The 18,010-nt window shown below is 40.6% G+C and overlaps 1 protein-coding gene across 2 annotated transcripts in view; it reads right to left on the bottom strand.

Moving 5' to 3' along the window:
• The window catches only part of kdm6a (lysine (K)-specific demethylase 6A), a 45,357-nt gene extending 28,282 nt beyond the window's left edge, over nucleotides 1-17,075 (bottom strand). The window contains exons 1-5 of one of the 2 annotated variants that reach the window (XM_087830191.1): nucleotides 16,578-17,075; nucleotides 16,364-16,427; nucleotides 11,890-11,998; nucleotides 11,553-11,602; nucleotides 7,625-7,683 (exon numbers count right to left, since the gene is read on the bottom strand). In XM_087830191.1, the coding sequence (XP_087686317.1) occupies nucleotides 7,625-7,683; nucleotides 11,553-11,602; nucleotides 11,890-11,998; nucleotides 16,364-16,427; nucleotides 16,578-16,747 (452 nt within the window). In that variant the 5' untranslated portion in view covers nucleotides 16,748-17,075. The remainder of the gene's footprint in view (nucleotides 1-7,624; nucleotides 7,684-11,552; nucleotides 11,603-11,889; nucleotides 11,999-16,363; nucleotides 16,428-16,577) is intronic. The other variant, XM_006805966.3, reaches the window with a different exon arrangement.
• Between the last annotated feature and the right edge of the window lie 935 nt (nucleotides 17,076-18,010).

Raw genomic sequence — 18,010 nt, 5'->3', positions numbered from 1 at the left:
CTGCAGACACTACTGTACATTGGTATCTACCAGCCCAAATCTATGATACACATGGTTCCATGTGGGCTTCACGCATGTGTCTTTTCCCAAAAGTACATTTTTTTCCTCTTTGCTTGCTTGCAAAGTTCGCAATAGGGTCAACTATGTGGAGGCAATCATCACTACAGTAAAGATGTAGTTATGTGCACTTTGTTAGCTTACTATATTCATAAGATGATTTTTCATGGCAAGTGGTCTGGTGGGAGCCAGAGGCGTCTCACTTGAGCTGGTACATGTTTGCATACATATAGAAGCATAACTTGTAGGTAAAGAAACCATTTCAGGGCTACAACATTTCATTGAGTAATTCCAAGAACTCGATTATTAAAAAAAATTTCTCAACACAAACTTTGCTTTGATGCTTCGGTTACCGCATGGTTCTGTATTGCGCCAATGTGTTAAATGATGTAAACATGAGGGTTTCACGCGCATGTGCGACTAAAAATGGACCTTCAGTATAAATGTGTTTAGGAGCAGCGTGTGAATAAAAGGTCTGACAACATTAAGCCCACACAGGCCCCAGTTTTAAACAAAAACACTGATAACATAACAGCAGTAGTGATGATGCTGGCACAGTTTAACGTGGACCCAGAGTATGCTTACACACCATAAAGAGCAAAGAGGCGGAGCCATTACCGAGCTGGTGAGCTCGGGTAAAGTGAAAGAAAAACGTGTTTCTAGTGTCGTAAACAGCAGTGATGTTCCTGTGATCACCATTAATGCCTTTAGTGGAAAAAGGCAAGCGGGAGTCCTTCATCGAAACACCCGATCAAAAACTCTGATGTAAAGAAAAGCAAAACTTTGTAGCTGCTCCATCCACCGCTGTTTGTTTTTACACAAATAAAAATCTGCAGTAAATCTGAAGAAATTGTATAAAAATGTGCAGATGAACAGTTAACATAGTCTGACACCATGTTTAAATTGTAGATTGTGGCTTCAAAGTCAGGGACCAGGGTCTGAGACCACTTGTCGTCAACTTGCCCGTCTTCAAATCAACACTGGTGTGTCAATATGGCGATAGAATGGGGATAAAACAGCAATAAGACCGAGTCGGTCGGCTACCACGGTTTTTTGGGAGTGGTTTTTCTCTGAATCAGTTCAGGAACAAGTTGGCACTTATGACATGTGGTTTAACACATTTGTTAAGCACTCTACATGCAATCTGTTTGTGATAACACTGCAATCTCAAATCTGTTCCCGCCTACATCCGACCTGCAGAGCTGTACCCTGGGCCAGGGACAGACTTGCCAGCATTGGACCGTGCAGAATCAACTCCCTCAGGCTGGGCCAGATCTAAACAGGGAAAACTTTGAACTTATTTATTTCTAAACAAGTAAAGACGCAGCAAACTACAAGCATTGCACCAAGACCAAAAGTCAGGGAGCAGGTAACAAGGCTGAAGAGGAATCTGTAAATATGATACAAGTGTAAACACTTCTGTTTAAAGTCGGTAGTTGGTAACTGAGTGAAGGCTTGAGGACTGAGACTCGAGTGGAGCGCAGGATTTGACCTTAGAGTTGCTTTATTGCAAACTGTTCCTCCATATAACCCTGAAATCCATGTGAAACACCTGACATATACAATGTTTAGAAGAACAAAACATTATTAATTGTCAGTTCCAAGCAGTCCGCATGTTAATGAAGATGCTCTTACTGTGCCGGGTGTACAAATATGGTTAATCAGGGGTTTTCTACAGTGTGTGAAACCTAACTGATGCTATGCACTGGGGCTGCAGTCTCACATCCTACAGTTAGAAAGCCTTGCTGTGAGAGGATCTCTGATAAAATGTCATGCAAAGTTTATTGGCTTTGCAAATGATGATGCAACTGTTGTGACGAGCCAAGAAAAGCAGCTAAGTGAAAAAAACTCGACCCTAACCCAACCATCATTCACTGCACACTTAGAACTTGCAGTCCATGGTGATTGTGTGAAACATGCTACAGATGCAGAGTAATTATACATATTTATTAACTCTCAAGGTAACTGCAGACTTACAAAATAAAATAAATAAATCCTCCATCAAAGTAGAGTGCTTTCTTAGGAATCTACTGCGGTGTAACATTAACTCTTTCTTTCTTTAACAACATCTTGCCATTATGTCATATTAAACATCGAAGTTGAGTGGCACAGCTGGCTAAGTGGAGAGGGCGTTTAATTCTTACAGATTATACTTTTGTATTGTTGTGTCTGACTTCGAGTGTCTGAAGAGGAAAGCACACGACTTGGAATATTCTGCATATTAATTTAACTAACACTGACCCTTTTGTAACATTCAGACACACTGGAACTTGCTCTGCTCACTATAATTAAAAAAAAAAGAGAGAGAGAGAGAGAGAGAGAGAGAGAGAGAGAAAGTAAGCTCAATCCTTGTATGTGTCTTGCATTAGAATTCTCCTCCTTCCATTAAGTTGAGTTTACTTCTACTGTTTCAGTAAAATACCAGCGTCATTGTGGAGCAGGAACATGTGGGACTCGGCTATAAACACTGAGGAAAGAGCGACAGAAGAGAGCTAAAGCTTTAAGCCATGCAGCCGTGCCAATTACACACTTGTTCTGGTAACATCTTTCCCTCTCATTCCAAATAAACAGTCCAAGAGGCAACTATAACACACATTGGCACAAAATAAGACATGCTTTTCAGTGCCCAAACAGTAACTCAGGTTTGTGCTGTTCCATATGTGATTGAGCAAACCACTGATTAAAATTTGTTGGCAACTTGTCTGCATTTATAGATTAGACGGCAATTAACAGCAAACCTTCATCAATCTACTGACTTCCCACCCAGAGGCTGAGCAGTTGCCTTGCGACCAAAGTTGGGCGCCCAGAGCAGAGGGCACTCAGCCTCTGGCCTCCCAGAGGGTAACTGCATTGACTTGCAACTGTTCCTATACAGAAAAAACAAACAAACAAACAAACCCAAAAGCCAAGCTTATTTACCAGTGTTTTTTCCTGGTTGCACAGTTTGCCATCCTACTTTTTTTTACTCTAGTCTGAAACAGGTTTCAGTTCACATAAACTTGACGTGACAATGGTATAATGTTCCATTAAAGCTAACAAGAGGACTTCATATCTTGGTCCCTAGTTGCCAGCAAAATGCTGAACTAATTTCTCAGTTCAGCCCAGAAAAAGGCAAATAGACTTTCCTCTATATTATTTTGTTTTTATCTGTAAAAAAAAAGCAAAGTGCACATGCAAACCCTCCCTCCTTTTTTTAAACAAATCCGTCCTTGTAATGTCAAATATAGCACAGCCAGCAGAAAATTGAGAGCGATTATTTAAGGATGACAGTATGCTCAGCAGTTTGAAAATTCAAGTCCCCAAATTTCTCTTCAACACTTGTCATTTTGCTGCAAGCTAAAAATCTGTCATTCAATAACAGCATCTGCAGAGTGGATCTGGTCTATATCGGCGGGTCTGGCTTCACAAGTGTAGTGTATGTCAAAGCAATCGTAAATTTATAATAATAATAATGGATTGCATTTATATAGCGCTTTTCAAGGCACCCAAAGCGCTTTACAATGCCACTATTCATTCACTCTCACATTCACACACTGGTGGAGGCAGCTACAGTTGTAGCCACAGCTGCCCTGGGGCAGACTGACAGAAGCGAGGCTGCCATATCGCGCCATCGGCCCCTCTGGCCATCACCAGTAGGCAGTAGGTGAAGTGTCTCGCCCAAGGACACAACGACCAGAACAGAGAGCCCGGGGATCGAACCGGCGACCTTCTGGTTACAGATACGCTTCCCAACCCCCTGAGCCACGGTCACCCCGTGGCTCATTTGCCAGCATGACAGCAGCCTTTCAACATTTCAGCACCGATCTCTCAGCATATTGAAATAAACTAACCTACAGAGATGAGAGCCCATTAAAACACAGACAAATACTAGTTTCCAGTTGAAGCCACTCACTGTGTAGCTATGACAACAATAGCAACTGCATATCAGCACGAAGCCCTTCTCCTGTATGACAGGGCACTCAGCTCACTGCTGACTGTGTGCAACACACAGATACACGCACACACAAACGGCAGCCTGACTGAACTCATTGCCCTCATTCCCTCCTCCCTGTTTATCTGGGCCTTCCCTCTCTCCCTCCCCTCTGTGTTCACCCTCCCCTCCCTAAATGGCACAATCCAAAGTGAAGCTGCTCTACCAAATAGGTTGTGACACACAGCATAAGGCAGACTCGAGCCAAAGGATGAACAGAGGGCGACCCAGGCCTTTAGAAAAGACCATTCAACAACAAAAAGGTTCACATCTGAAATATGGCTACTGGTTGGGGACCATTTGAAATTGAATGTCCAACATTATTTCAACATCAAAATTAGCATGGCATTTATGACCTAATATCTTATCCTTCCATTGTGGCTTTCTTTTTATTTATTTATTTTTATTTTTAATAAACACTACGAATCACAGGATTGTGATTCATAGGCTAGCATCCCTCTCTGGATATGCAAAACTACAGCGCTGTGAAGTAACATTCACCGTTTGACAGCTCCGCATTCCTTTGGGCCTCCGGCTCAAGTTGACGTAATCTGACCTTGAGGTCCCAACATGACATGCTCCCCTCCCCCATTAATATCCCCCAACACTCACAGCCGTTTTAAACAAACCGATTCAAAAACCTGTCAAAACCATGGTTTCATCTTAGTGTGAATGAAACATGACTGTACAGCTCTACAACCACTGTTTGCACTGAGAGACTCAGAAAGCACTTAGGAAAGGAATTACATATGGTGACCAAGAGGGCAAAGGATGAATATGCAGGCTGTGCAGACAAAAAATTCTCTGCAATTCAGCAAACTCAGACATAGTTTATCACTTGAAACATGCAAGCAGTCTTAGATTAACCATTTAGAACTTCACATAAAAATCTTTTTCCTCTTTATTGTACACAGACTTTTCTGCGCAGGTCTCTTGGCTACACTAATAGCCCTTTCCAATAGTACCTTACAAGCTCGGCCCGATCCCCCTTTTGGTCGTTTTTCCATTAAAATTGAGTACCACCTAATGCAGGTGAAGCCCTTTCCCTAGTTGCCCGGTGTTAAAAATTAGAGTTTTGAATTTTGTGAAAGAGATGTGCTCATGTGACTCATCGTCAGTCTGTTGACGTCACATTTTCAGATCGCTTGGAATCCCAGTACTAAAAAATGGAGTACTGGGTACCAGATACTAGCACCTAATGGAATACCCTCGAGTCGAGCCGAGCTGACCCAAGTTTGTATTAGTAGGAAAATACTGTAACAGCCACCCAATCAGATTTTTTCTATTCCTTTGCATTTTTTTCACACATCCAAAGACAACTACTGATTTGCTGTTGAGCCATTCCTTCAGTTTTGAGAGTTAGGGACTACTAAGGAGCCCACTTATGTTTCCCAACAGGAAGGCTTGTCATGCTGCTGAGTCTCACTCCCCACCAGTGGACTCCAACTATACTGGTGTGGACTGCAGTTATTGACAATAGTATTTCTAAGTAAGAGGGCTAATCCAACCTGAACCTGAAACTGATGGAGCACAGACGAGTAGTCATTTCTGATCCTAAAGCCTGACAGGTGTATATGCAGCCGGTGCAATGCAATGTATAACGTAATTTTAAATTTGATAGGAAATATTGGCCTTTGTCTAATGACCAACCAATGATAATACATTGGTTGGTCATTAGACAAAAATGCTGGACATTACTTAAAAGTATTTGATCTTAAATCAAAGTAAAAGTTCTACAATGGGGATTCAGTGAAATAGACCCAGGAACAAGGTGGTCCCTTACAGGGCAAAAAGCACTAATGTAGTAAAAGACTTACTAAAGAAGGTTTTCAAACTTTAAAAGCTTGGCTTAGGCTAAGGGAAAAAAATAAGATGTTCTGCTGGTGTAGCTTATGAAAGCAATAAAATCAACAGGCCCACAGGTAACAGGCACAGACACAGCAGCAGGTCAGCCTCTACAGCCTGGTATATAAGAAAGCTACACCCCTGGTTTCCACAAGTCTGGTTACAAGATTTGTTTGATGGGACTTCGGTCGGTGCAGCAAAATGACTACACTCACATCACAGACTTATCTACTACATTCTAAAGCAATAAGTGTCAACACTCATCACGTCTTTGCACATCAACACCAGCACAGGCAGCAGCAGAACAAAACAATCTGAATACAGTCTTAGCCTCCAAGATTTTATACAATCATGATACACAAGTGGAAAGTCTGTTGTGCTAGGGCTGTGCGATATGACCAAAATCTCATATCCCGATATAAGAATTCTATCGTCCCGATAACGATATAAATCACAAAAATGTAACATTTTCTGTAAATTCTGTGAATCTCGGGCAGCTCGACTTGCGGGAAGTGTTTCCAGCTGCGCGTCATGTAGCTGGAGTCGAGTGTTTTAATGCATGAAACTATACATTTTTAGACATAAGTTGTAACGGTGAGTATTTATTACATGGCGTGCTGCGGGGAAAAGCCTGTTCTAACGTTTGAGTCTAAGGTTTATTTTTTAGCACCTGGTGGCTCTTTTTTAATTCTCATCCATAAATAATCTGCTCTTTCACGTGATTCAGTTTATTTTGAAAAGTCTCAACAGGATCTTGAGCTTTATTGTGAAAGGTTTATGTGGAAAATAAACAAGCGGACACGCAATGCTGTTACCGTCGTTGTTGCTAACCACAACGCATAAAAACAGGCGCTTGTCCGTCCGTAGTGTGGTTATATAAAATATAAGAGAAAGAGAGAACTTTAAGAAATTAATATAGCCACTACAGTGACCATCAAAACGATGAAAAAATATTGCTGTAAACAGTTTATTTTGCGACACCACGAAACAAACGATAGCGTAAAATGAAACAATAGACATTTTTATATCGTCATCCGATATATATCGTTATATCGAACAGCCCTAGGTTAAAAGGATTTAAGAAAGCAAAAAAAGAGTCAAGAATATTTTTACCAGCATGTGTAATTTTTAAAAAATTAAATGGCAGAGGTGGTGATAACTTTCACCAATTCCACAACCTTGAGGGTCAGCCAGTGTCTCTTGGCTTACTGGGAATACTTAATGGAATAGAAAGACATCATTCATTACACACAAAGTTTCTCTAGTGCAACAGATGTAAACATTTAATGACAAAAAGTGCCTGTTAACAGCATATAAATCACATAAACACAGAAAAGTGTACTTCCAATAGCTGGGAAAGCAATACTTCAACAAACACACACACACTACTAATGCCTGACAATAATATGTCAAGTGCCTATTGAGCACTGGGAATTCAAAAAAGGATTTCTCTTACTCTTATCTGCATATTAGCTTGATACACGAAGGCAGCCTTCAGTCCAGAGGGGAACCTTGCCTTACAATTGTTCTGTCTTTCCCTGAAACCGTTCTGGTTTTATCAAGTTTCTTGGTCTTCACACAAAGTAGGGTTGACATAGCGTGTGTTTATTTACCACAAGGTCAGACCGTTACACAGCAAAGGAAAAGGATTTTTTTTTTAAATCCCCACTTGGTTCATGGAGAAACCAATTATAAAACTGGCAGAGATCACACATGCAATGAGAAACGTTTTTTTTTTCCGAAAGTACTTACCACTGAAATGCATTATAATGGAAGTAAACCATGCCAAGGCCATATAAAAAGGCAGCATTCTGTGGAGAAAACCAAAGGTTGGAAAATTGTTGTTAAGAGCAAAACAGACGTTTTTCAGCTCATTGTTTACTGTACAGAATTTAGCACTAAAGTAAGAGCTAGCAAGGATAACCTTGATGGCACGAAAACATGTTTATACACTGTACATTCAATACTAGTTAAATGTATGACTTTTCAAGGCCTTTAATACCACTTTAAATGAATTCTTCCCTGAGGTGAAACAGAGAGCAAGATAGAAGAGAGAAAGTAGCACCACACTAAACAATAGCCAAAAAAAGAAAAAAGCTTTCCATTTTAAATTTTGGGGCCCTGAATCCTTCTTCTTATTTGTTTTTTTAAATGTCAAAATGCTCTGCTTAGGCTGCTGCCCCCACGACCCAGCCCCGGATAAAGCGGATGAAGATGGATGGATGACCATTGAAAGAATGGCAACTGAAGGCACTTCTGCCTTGGCTTCACTTCTCAGGTCCACCGTTTTTTTTGTACCATCTATAGCATCTAACCCCATGTTGCTTCTAACTTTCTATCTCAGTGATCCTTTTATATGGAAATCTGGTTCAGGTTTTGTGTTTAACTCATGTCCAAAATCAGTCAAGAGTCATTGTCTCCCTTCCCCCATATTAGTGCAGTAATCTATACATGGCACACAAACGATGCATTGTTACATAAATAAAACACTGTCTTTCTGTTACAGTATTTATTTTTGCTTTGTTAAAGGGAGGCAGTCTCGTTGGGACTGGCACTGGGCGGGGAAAATCGAGACTACGAGCTTACATTATCACTTCACTGTGGTGAGCTGTAAGCAGGGAGCTGTCAGGTCTGATCACAATCGAACTCTCAACACCTCTGTTTAACGGGCGTGCTGAAGCACATGAAGAGCACGGGCTGGAAACCATCATAACATAGATGACTGGACAATTTGACTAAAGTTCAAATAATGCTGTAAGGAAAAAAAAAACTACTGATCTGGGGTTTAAGCTAACAAATTACACAATGGGGGACCATGATTATGGATGAGGTAATTGTGGAGGGGTAGACAGAAATAGAGCACTTTTTGTCTCCTTCCCCTGAAGTGCTTTTGTGATCCTCTTTCTCACCATATTAAGTTTGCTTTTCCCCTCACAATATTGTCCGTGATCCTCCTGAACCATACAAATAAGTTAATGTGCTAGTTCATGCCAGGCATGATACACTTGTAATTTAGCAGGACAAGCTATGCATTGTCCTGCTAAATTAAGAGGATGCACGACACTTCACTTAACCTTATTGCTTTTAGTTTAGACAGAATACAGGTGCAAACTCTCAGCACAGCCGCTCCACTTTCCAAAAAACTGCACAAAGACAACAAATCATATGACCACACTGGAGAAAAACAAGCTTAAAACTGCCATGCTATGAACTTGCTTCAAAGCAGTTAGCAACAAAATACTGAAAAAGTTGTGATGATAGGAGAAAACAAAATCATAACAAACGTAGTTCATTTGTAGCATAGCAGTGTAAAAAAATAAAAACAAACGAGCATCCCCAAAAGGGGATTCATTACACAGTGAGACTAATTTTCAACTGGGCATGTACCGATCCAGTAGCTGGACTGGATATCAGTCCAATCCGGACTTCAAAAACTGGCTCTGATACCAATCGATCTAAAGTCTATTCATTCAGTTCTACACTGCACATTAGCAACAGAGCAATGGCCGCTAATGGGACCACTAAGATAGCTTGTTTTGCAGGCATATCTTGATGCATGCTCAGTCATCCAGGTAAGTAAATCCCAAAAGGTTGATTCTGTTGATCTAGACTCCAGGAGGAGGCCTAAGGTAACATCTTTCGCCATCTTACACTGCTGTGATTGCAGCCATTCCCCAACTCTCTGAATGGTTCTCATGGCCATTAATCAGTGGTCTTTCATATTAATGACCAAGGAACTGACCTCACAGCCCATTCAGTGGGCTGGTTTCAGTTATTGTGCAAATGTACTGTTTATAAGGTTGGGGAACCCTGCAGTCAGCTGAGACTGAAGAAGTCACTTGGATGAGTGACGAAATGTTTCTCCTACTGAAAATGCTACGTCCAGATGAACAGAATCAACCTTTTGGGCTTTAAAGACATAGTTTTTCTTTAGCCAAAAACTGTGATTAAGTAAGTTGATATGACCTAAGGCTCCAGCGAACATGCTTACACCATCTCTCTCTAGCTCGGTCGCTTTCAGTGCTGAAGTGAAACCAAACACCAGCATCTCTCTCTCTTACTTGTTGTGGTTATAGGTAGTTTGAAACTAGCTAAACGTAAAGTAATCCAGATGATTCCCTGCTAGCCACTGATTCTGCATTACTTTGCTCCGTTAATGAATGGTTTTGTGTAGACTTTGTCAAAAGAAACCGACATATGAACCAGAACACTAAATAACCACATTGTGGGCACTAATCTACAAGGAAAGAAGGCTGCTAGTGCTACCTGCAGCATCATGTGTCCAGTGTTAGGCACAGCACAATGAGAAAGACATTTCAGCAACATTTAAGACAGAATTTCTTTCCTGAATTATGTGACTAATGGTGGCAAAACACACATGCCAGATCTGGGACACTGTTTAACCTTGGTTAAATCAGTTATCTTGTTGATTAAATTGTAACTGTTTTCTAGACTCTACTGACTCCTTTAAAAAGCAGCTGAAGACATTTTTATACAAACGGGCTTTTAATTAATTTTAACTTGTATGTCTGATCTTATTGTAAAGCACTTTGTGATTTTTATCTGTGAAATGTGCTATATAAATAAATTTTACTTACTTACTTATAGACTAGCTGACTAGCCTTATTTCTTTATTTTATTCCATTCAGTAGTAAGTTAGTTACTGCTGTAAAGCTATGGTTATTCTTGATGCAAATTGGATGTCACTGGAACTGCAATTTAGGCAGGTTGTCGTCCTGCTACAGTCTCTTCCTAAGTAATAAGCGACTACAGTAAAAAATCCCAAGTTAGAGGTGGAACAAAGTCTCCCACCAATGCACATTTAAACCTTTGACACAGCACAGAATAACAAAATCCCCTGACCTCTTAAAGGCTATGAAAAGCGGAATTGCGATAGTTCAAAACAAACAGTAGAAAGGTGCCTTTAACTTTCATGCTACAGCATTTCCAAAGTGACTCTGGTCTCTGCACAGATATAAAAAAAAAAAAACTAGCTGGCAACATTTGGTAAACTTCAGCTTTCAAAACGGTAACATAATACTGCTGACTAAATGCCCTGTAATCAAGCCAGTTTATATGAAATCATGTTTGCTGCTGTCTTTGCAAGACTGTTACATTTAGTTAACTGTATGCTTCCATCCATCCACCCCATCTTCCTGGTATTGTATCCAATTCAGAGAATGCACTTCAGGTTTCAGCAGGATAACTAAACAGCAATAAAGAATATCCACACTATATTCACACTGACATGACTACCAATCTCCAAGCTCTATAAACTAATATCAAACTGTCAATCACAGTATCTACTCTAGCAGTGGCTCTGGACTAGGAGTGAATAATCTAAAGCAGGTTGCGGAGGCGCATTTTACAGGCTAACTGTCAACCAGTCAAGCATTGTTTGGTATGTGCACACCGTTTAAGGACAACGACATGCTGAACATTCTTGCATCTGAGCAGTTGTTAGCCTCTACCGCCCCTCAGTACCTGCGGCGCATTTAAGGCACCGTTTCTGATGCTGACCTGTACCTTTCTGCCAGCTCAAAAACAAAAGCAGTAGAAAAATCGGTAATAGGGGATGTTGTGTATCCCAGAAAAAAATCAGTTCTAGCAAATTAAAAAATAAATAAATGAATACAGCTTTTTAATGGCTGTGTTATTTATAAGAGTCATGAAAACTTACCTTCCAGTAGTCCGACTGTGAACTGAAGTACCTCTGGTATGCAGATAATGCTAAATATAAGAACATAAAGCAGAGAGAGGGAAATACTCAACATGATGTAAACAATTAGTGACAATGTTAAAAGCTAAAGATATTTACCTCTGTTACACTTCAACGCTTACCAGCAGGAAAGCACAAATGACCTAATCTGAATATTTTATTATCAACATTTTTTCAAGCAGAGTAAAGAAACGAGAGTGAAGTCAAATTTTTATTGGGAAAAAAAAAAGATGTCTTAGTGGATCCTAAGAAGCAGATTTGACAGGAACAGGGAGCCATCTACACTCTGGTCTCTCACCTTTAGAATAGTCCTCCAGCAGAAGGTTGAAGTGTCCAAGCTGGCAGAAAATGTCAGGGTCCACTTTCCCCTCTGCTTTCAGGATGAGGGCATCATAGCAGCTAACAGCCTAAATAAAAGGGTGATAGCAATGAAGAGTTTAAAGGGTGCGACTGACAACAGTAAGGTAGATGTTCAGTTTGTCCTGTGCATATTACAGAGACGTTATGAGGCTATAAAGGACCGATACGACCAATGCTTAGGTCACCAGATGAGCTTTATTGGAGGTAACGTTCTGACACAGTTGACTCACGTACTATCAAAGGGATATCTTTTTCAAACCTTCTAGACCTGTTTTGCATAGTACCAGCTCTGTGCCCAAATATGGACCTGGAAAGTCAGTATTTAAACAATGGATATACAAATTATGCGCTATAGCCCGCGCTGCAGTCACTAAGGACAAATGATTGATGAGTATGACTGGGTGCGTACATGAGAGGGTAAAATAAAGGCGGAAAAAAAATTGTATCATTTGGAACCGCTGAAATAAATTAAATGTAACTCAACTGACAAAAATAAATGGTAAGTGAACTGAACAGAGTGTACTGTGAATTTGGGCATACAGAATACAGTCTTGTTGAGCTGGTAACAATCACAGAAAATAAATTGTAAATTGACTGGTGCTTATACAGCGTTTCTACTCTGCCTGATTACTCAAAGTGCTTTACAGAACTTGCTTTATACCAGCTACAACTCAACAATAGGGCTGCCACAAACGATTATTTTGATAGTCGACTAGTCGCCAATTATTTTTGCAATTAGTCGACTAATCAGATTATGCATCCATTGGACGTAAAACGTACAGCTTATTGCACCAGCATGCATCTGCTCTTATATAACTATCATTAGCTTGCAGCTTTAAGTGTTTAAGGTATGTGCTAACTAAAAATAAAGACAAGATGATAGTTTATTAAATTTTAATGAAATTTGCAGATTGTTTCGGTGGAGTTTAATAAACTCAGCCGTCTGCTCCTTGCTATCTAAAATATAACAGGACACCAGAGTATATTCTCGAGCATCTCACACTTCTGATAATCAGTTGTCTGCATGACATTTATTCAGCTGTGTAAAAACTATAACTTTAATCTCAGCCAAACAGATTTACTAAGGAACAAATAAAATACTAAAAAAAGCCAAACAATAACATTTTTAAGTTATCTAAGTGACTTATATATGTTTAACCTGAGTAGCAAAAGACGGCTGTGGGTTCGTAAACGATTTGTTGGGAGTCCGGTATTCTCACAGGCTCTAGTGAGCCTTGAACCCCGGCTACCTATCGAGCTGGTGGGTAACAGACGTCTCCGAAAACGTCGGAGCGCTTTTGAGAATATGTGGTGTCTTGATAAACTGAGCAGATATTTGAAGTTTACACAGCTACATTCTCGCCTGAAAATATGTTAAACGTTTATTTTGTGACACGAAGTATACACCCGACCCATCCTTCAAATCTAGGGAAATGAAGGGCGCATTTGTCGGAGTCTTCGAATTTGGACAGTCTTCGTCGTGTCGCTGTAACGTAATCAGCCTACAAATGCGGGCACAGGAGGATGCGGTTTCTGAATTTGGACACAGCTACAATACCGGACACAGCTTCTTCTTCTTCAAGGTTTAAAAGCAGCTGGCATCCTTGTACATGCAGTGCTGCCATCTTCTGTTTCAGGCCATTATTACACTCTTAAATCCTACTACTTATTCCTGCGTCTTTTGGGATCTTACAAAGTTTCGAATGACGTGTCAACAATTAAATTAGTCATCGAGGATTTTAATAGTCGACTAATCATGGCAGCCCTACTCAGCAAAGAACTAACTTTATCACTGTCAGGTTAGGGTCATGTGATGTGACTCAGATTAATATTTGAAACACAGCAAAAATATCAGTAGTATTTATCCATTTACAGTTTAAGGCTCTGTCACAGATGCTCCTTTTAGAACCTGTTCTAAAACACTGGCACTATCATATTGATGGAGCTGAAGCTGAAAGCATTGATCTCAGTGGCTATTGGAGAAGTCACTGCAAGAAATATAGGCAGAGCAAACTACAGGTATCTTACCACCTTAGTTTTCTTACAATAGTAGATGACCCAATGTCTGCAAGCAGAGCTACCCAATAACTAATTCTTAAAACGCTCATATTGAGTCTAGAGGTCTAATGGGAACCAAGGCAGAACTGGCTACACACCAGCACTATGTTGGTGGAAAAGAGGTAGTAGTGGATAATGTTAGTGCAAGAACTGGAAATCAGCCTGGTAGCAACAGTCAACACAGAATGGTTCCTTATTTTTGGTTTTGGTTCTTGTTTTGCAGAACTCGTGAGCAGCACTCCATCCTTCTGAATCCCATGCACGTCAGTCTAGCGTAGACACTTTTTCTTCCTGACAGGTGTAAAACAATGATATCCATCCCACTGTACGGCTACGTTGCGTGCACAATGTTGCTGCACTGTTTTTAGACAAATGTAATTAACTAGCTGCACTGATCCTGAAAACCTGCATAGTGTTTATCTGTGGTCAGTTCTACTGCTCTGCAAAAAAGGCAACCTTCCATATATGTATACTGCTTGTTTACAGCAGAGGCATTTTTGAGAGATTCTGGCAAAGTACTAAAGGTAATTGACTCAGTTATTCGTTATTACAAGACCTCATGAAAAAAAATCTGAAAACATTTTTCTTGTGCACCATGCACCTTATCTAGCGGTCTAGAAGAAAAACATTCCCGCATGATTCGTCACTGCACATACAACTACGCTAACATAAAAAGGGCTGTGATGTATCATTAACTGGTTAAAAATCCATGCACATTGAAACTATTGTTGTTCTGCTCACGAATTCTGCTTTTTCTTCTGCAAATGATATACTCTACGACGACAAATCTACTTGTTTTTAATATTCACCATTCATTGAACAGAGCATCGTGCAAAGAATTAGTCACACCAAATTTTAAAATGGTAGGATGCGGAAAGAATATAAGAAGAATTAGGTAAAGCGCAGATTCATTTTGGAAGACACAACTGTATTTAATGGGATACAATCTAAAACACCATCGCCAAGAAAGACTCAACAACCAGACGTTGTAAGTTTAACGTTATGATGTTGAACGGCCAGGTTGTCCAGCTATCCAGCAGAGTATGAAGGACAGCAACACCACAAATGTGCAAAAAAAAACGAGTGTAATGGCTCGGCCCTAATCTGAAAGTAGACCCTGACAAAACAACGTCCCAAGAAACCGCTTCAACGAGAGACCCAGAAGCCACATGTTGAAGACACATCCAGCACAGGCAGCTCACCTGTAGTAACATTGACTGAATGAGCAAGGTTGATGTGTTTGCAACAGACACCGTGCAACCAACTGTAAACACTTCTTTGCACTTTAATCGTGCACATTTGTTCTAAAACACTGAACGCCACCGTCGTTGTATCTTTTATGCGAATGGTGGTTAGCCTAGCCACCGCTGCTAGTTAGCCAGTCAGCTAGCAAACCTTTGCTAGGTATTTTCTCCCTATCCCCGCCATCTTGCGCCAAGTTGAGCAACCATTATTTTCGCAAGCTTAAATTAATACCTAACATTGTTTTTTTTTTCATTCTTAGTGTTCTCCAGGTTATGCCGTAATAGCTAAAAGTGAGATCAGGAAGGGGGTAGGGGGTGGGTAACCACTGGACAGTTAGCTGCTACATGCTAACAGAGTGAGCTGACGCACAAACCAAACTCTACCTGCCGTTACTGAGGAGGGGACGGACGACATAGTGCGACACTGATATTTCTGTTAACGCCTCTCGGTAAAAGTCAAGAAAGTCGGCGTTTACCGTATTATCAGGCTCGCTGTAATGCTTTTAGATACGAAACACCAAGTTGGCTTGGTAGCAAAGTATTAAATTTGTTAGTCCTACAGTTTACAACGTGTGCATGACTATCTAGCAATACTTAACTAGTAATAACCACTGTAATACGTTTTTTCACCCGTACACGTGCCTTCCACTTATTGTGAGTTTTGTTAAAAGCAATATTTTTGCTACGCCAAGTATGTTTTCAACACTCCATAAAACGCTATGTACATGCTACCTACTCTCAACTACCGATGACACCACCGATTTGAGCAGGGTGGAGATTCCCATCTCCTAGCCCTGTCGGCTAGTTTGGGCATGTTTAATACTAAACATAGTAATAAACATAGCAGAAATACACTGGAGTTGGCTTGCTGTGTACCTGGCACTATACGTGTTGTCTTGCGAATGCAATGATGTAAAACTGAGGGCTGGTTTGTACATTCAGCCCGCTGGTTCAGCTTCAAAGTTGGGGAAATTATGGTTTGTGTATGTCGCTGCTAGCCTTATACCAAGAGTGGCGTTGGGAGGTCTGTACCACGTATTTCATATGGGATATGCACTCGTCTGTGGAGATATTGGAGAGCGGCGACTGTGATCCTATTCTGTGGCATACCTTTAACAGCAAGGCCTTCGTTCTGGCGCCATCTTCTTGAAGCCTATGAAATCCAAACAGTGAACTGCAAGTAGAGGACAGACAACACAGGCGGTTCCGTATTACTTGGAGGGGAGGGGGGGGGGGCAATTGTTGTTTCCAACTGCGCGAAGAAAATTTATTAATTGCAAAAAAACTAAGCGAATTAAACTATCCACACAACAGAGCGTCTAACCTGTCAATTCCGACCAAGCTCTCTTTCTCTTGCGCTGTTAGCTTCGGAAAGTCCTCTTCGATTTCAGTCGCTTTTCCCGACGCCATTTTCTCCTCGTCATTACCAGCAACGCCGAGACTCCGGGCAGCAGCAGAGGCAGCGGCGGTGAGCGACACTCCGCACGATTTCATGGAAAAGAACTGGGAAAATCAACGGCACCGAGCAACTCCACCAAAATGCAGTCACAACGAAAGTGTTGCACACCTATCCAGGATTAAAACGGGGCGTAGTGTAATTCTTGCCAAATCCTCAAGGAAATGATCCCTTCAAGTTATCTTCCACACTCCTCATTGTACATCAAACTCAACGTGTATTCCAGTGCCAATTTATGCATGAAGTTGATGTAATGTTGGGTTTTAGGACTGAGTGTTATTTTATAATATCGCAAACTTCCCCAACCATCGGCTCAAAGTTGTTGTAATTGTGTCACACAGGCAAACGCATGCCGCCACCTTCGACACGCCCTCTGCTCATTGTGCCCAATCAGCACGCGGCATCCGCGGTCACGTGGTGGTCTCCTGTTGACGTGTTACGAACACGCGCACGTACACATCAAATCTGTTTCCAAGTCCCGCCTCACGTCCTGCGATTAGTTCTTCAGGCTATATTATGATTACGTAACTGTTTTTGTAGGTAACGTATTGGTTAAAATAACTGTCATATGTGCAAGGGTATTTGTTGCAACGTCGCACATGTATTTTTTGACTGATAGATAGATAGATAGATAGATAGATATTAGCTCAAGAAACTGGGAACTAATTTTCCTCCAAATAACACAAATAAACATGAATTTAAAAAAATGAACGACTGAAGAAACTGTGAAATTAACCATAGAAAGTAAACTAAAGTGACGAAACAGTCCAGAAAACTATTCCCTTTTTGAAGTTTTGTGCCGTGTTATTTATAATATCTGTTTTTTTAAGCTTCAGGAGGACGTCAGTTAGCGAATGAACACAATGCCTTGGTGTTCCAAAAAAAAGAATCCCCATAAAAAATAAAAAGCTATATAAAACTTAGTAATAATATTTTAATATATTTACTATCGATTCTTTATTTTGTTTGTCTGTTTTGTCTTTTTCTACCACTAGGCACACCGGGTTATTACGAAACTCATTCATGGATTTGGTGCATAAGCCACGGCAGAATTTCTTCTGCTAACTCAATAGTGCAAAAATAACCTAAATAAATGAAACCTGTTATTGACAGGAATTAGTCGGGAATTGTTTTCCTAATATCAGTTAGGAAAATAGGGGGCTAACCATCTCCACTTGGAATGCACTCATTTAGAGTTATTCTTAAAAAACAAAATAGTCACAACCAACACACCTTTAGCTGCCCATACCTGTGTCCTAACAACCTTCACGAAACCTGGATGGAGTTGCGAGACTGTCAAA

Source organism: Neolamprologus brichardi, chromosome 16, assembly GCF_056152115.1.
Source record: "Neolamprologus brichardi isolate AB-2024 chromosome 16, ASM5615211v1, whole genome shotgun sequence".
Taxonomy (NCBI): domain Eukaryota; kingdom Metazoa; phylum Chordata; class Actinopteri; order Cichliformes; family Cichlidae; genus Neolamprologus; species Neolamprologus brichardi.
The sequence above is the reverse complement of the archived record's forward strand: the minus strand, read 5'-3'. Positions and strand labels throughout refer to the sequence as shown.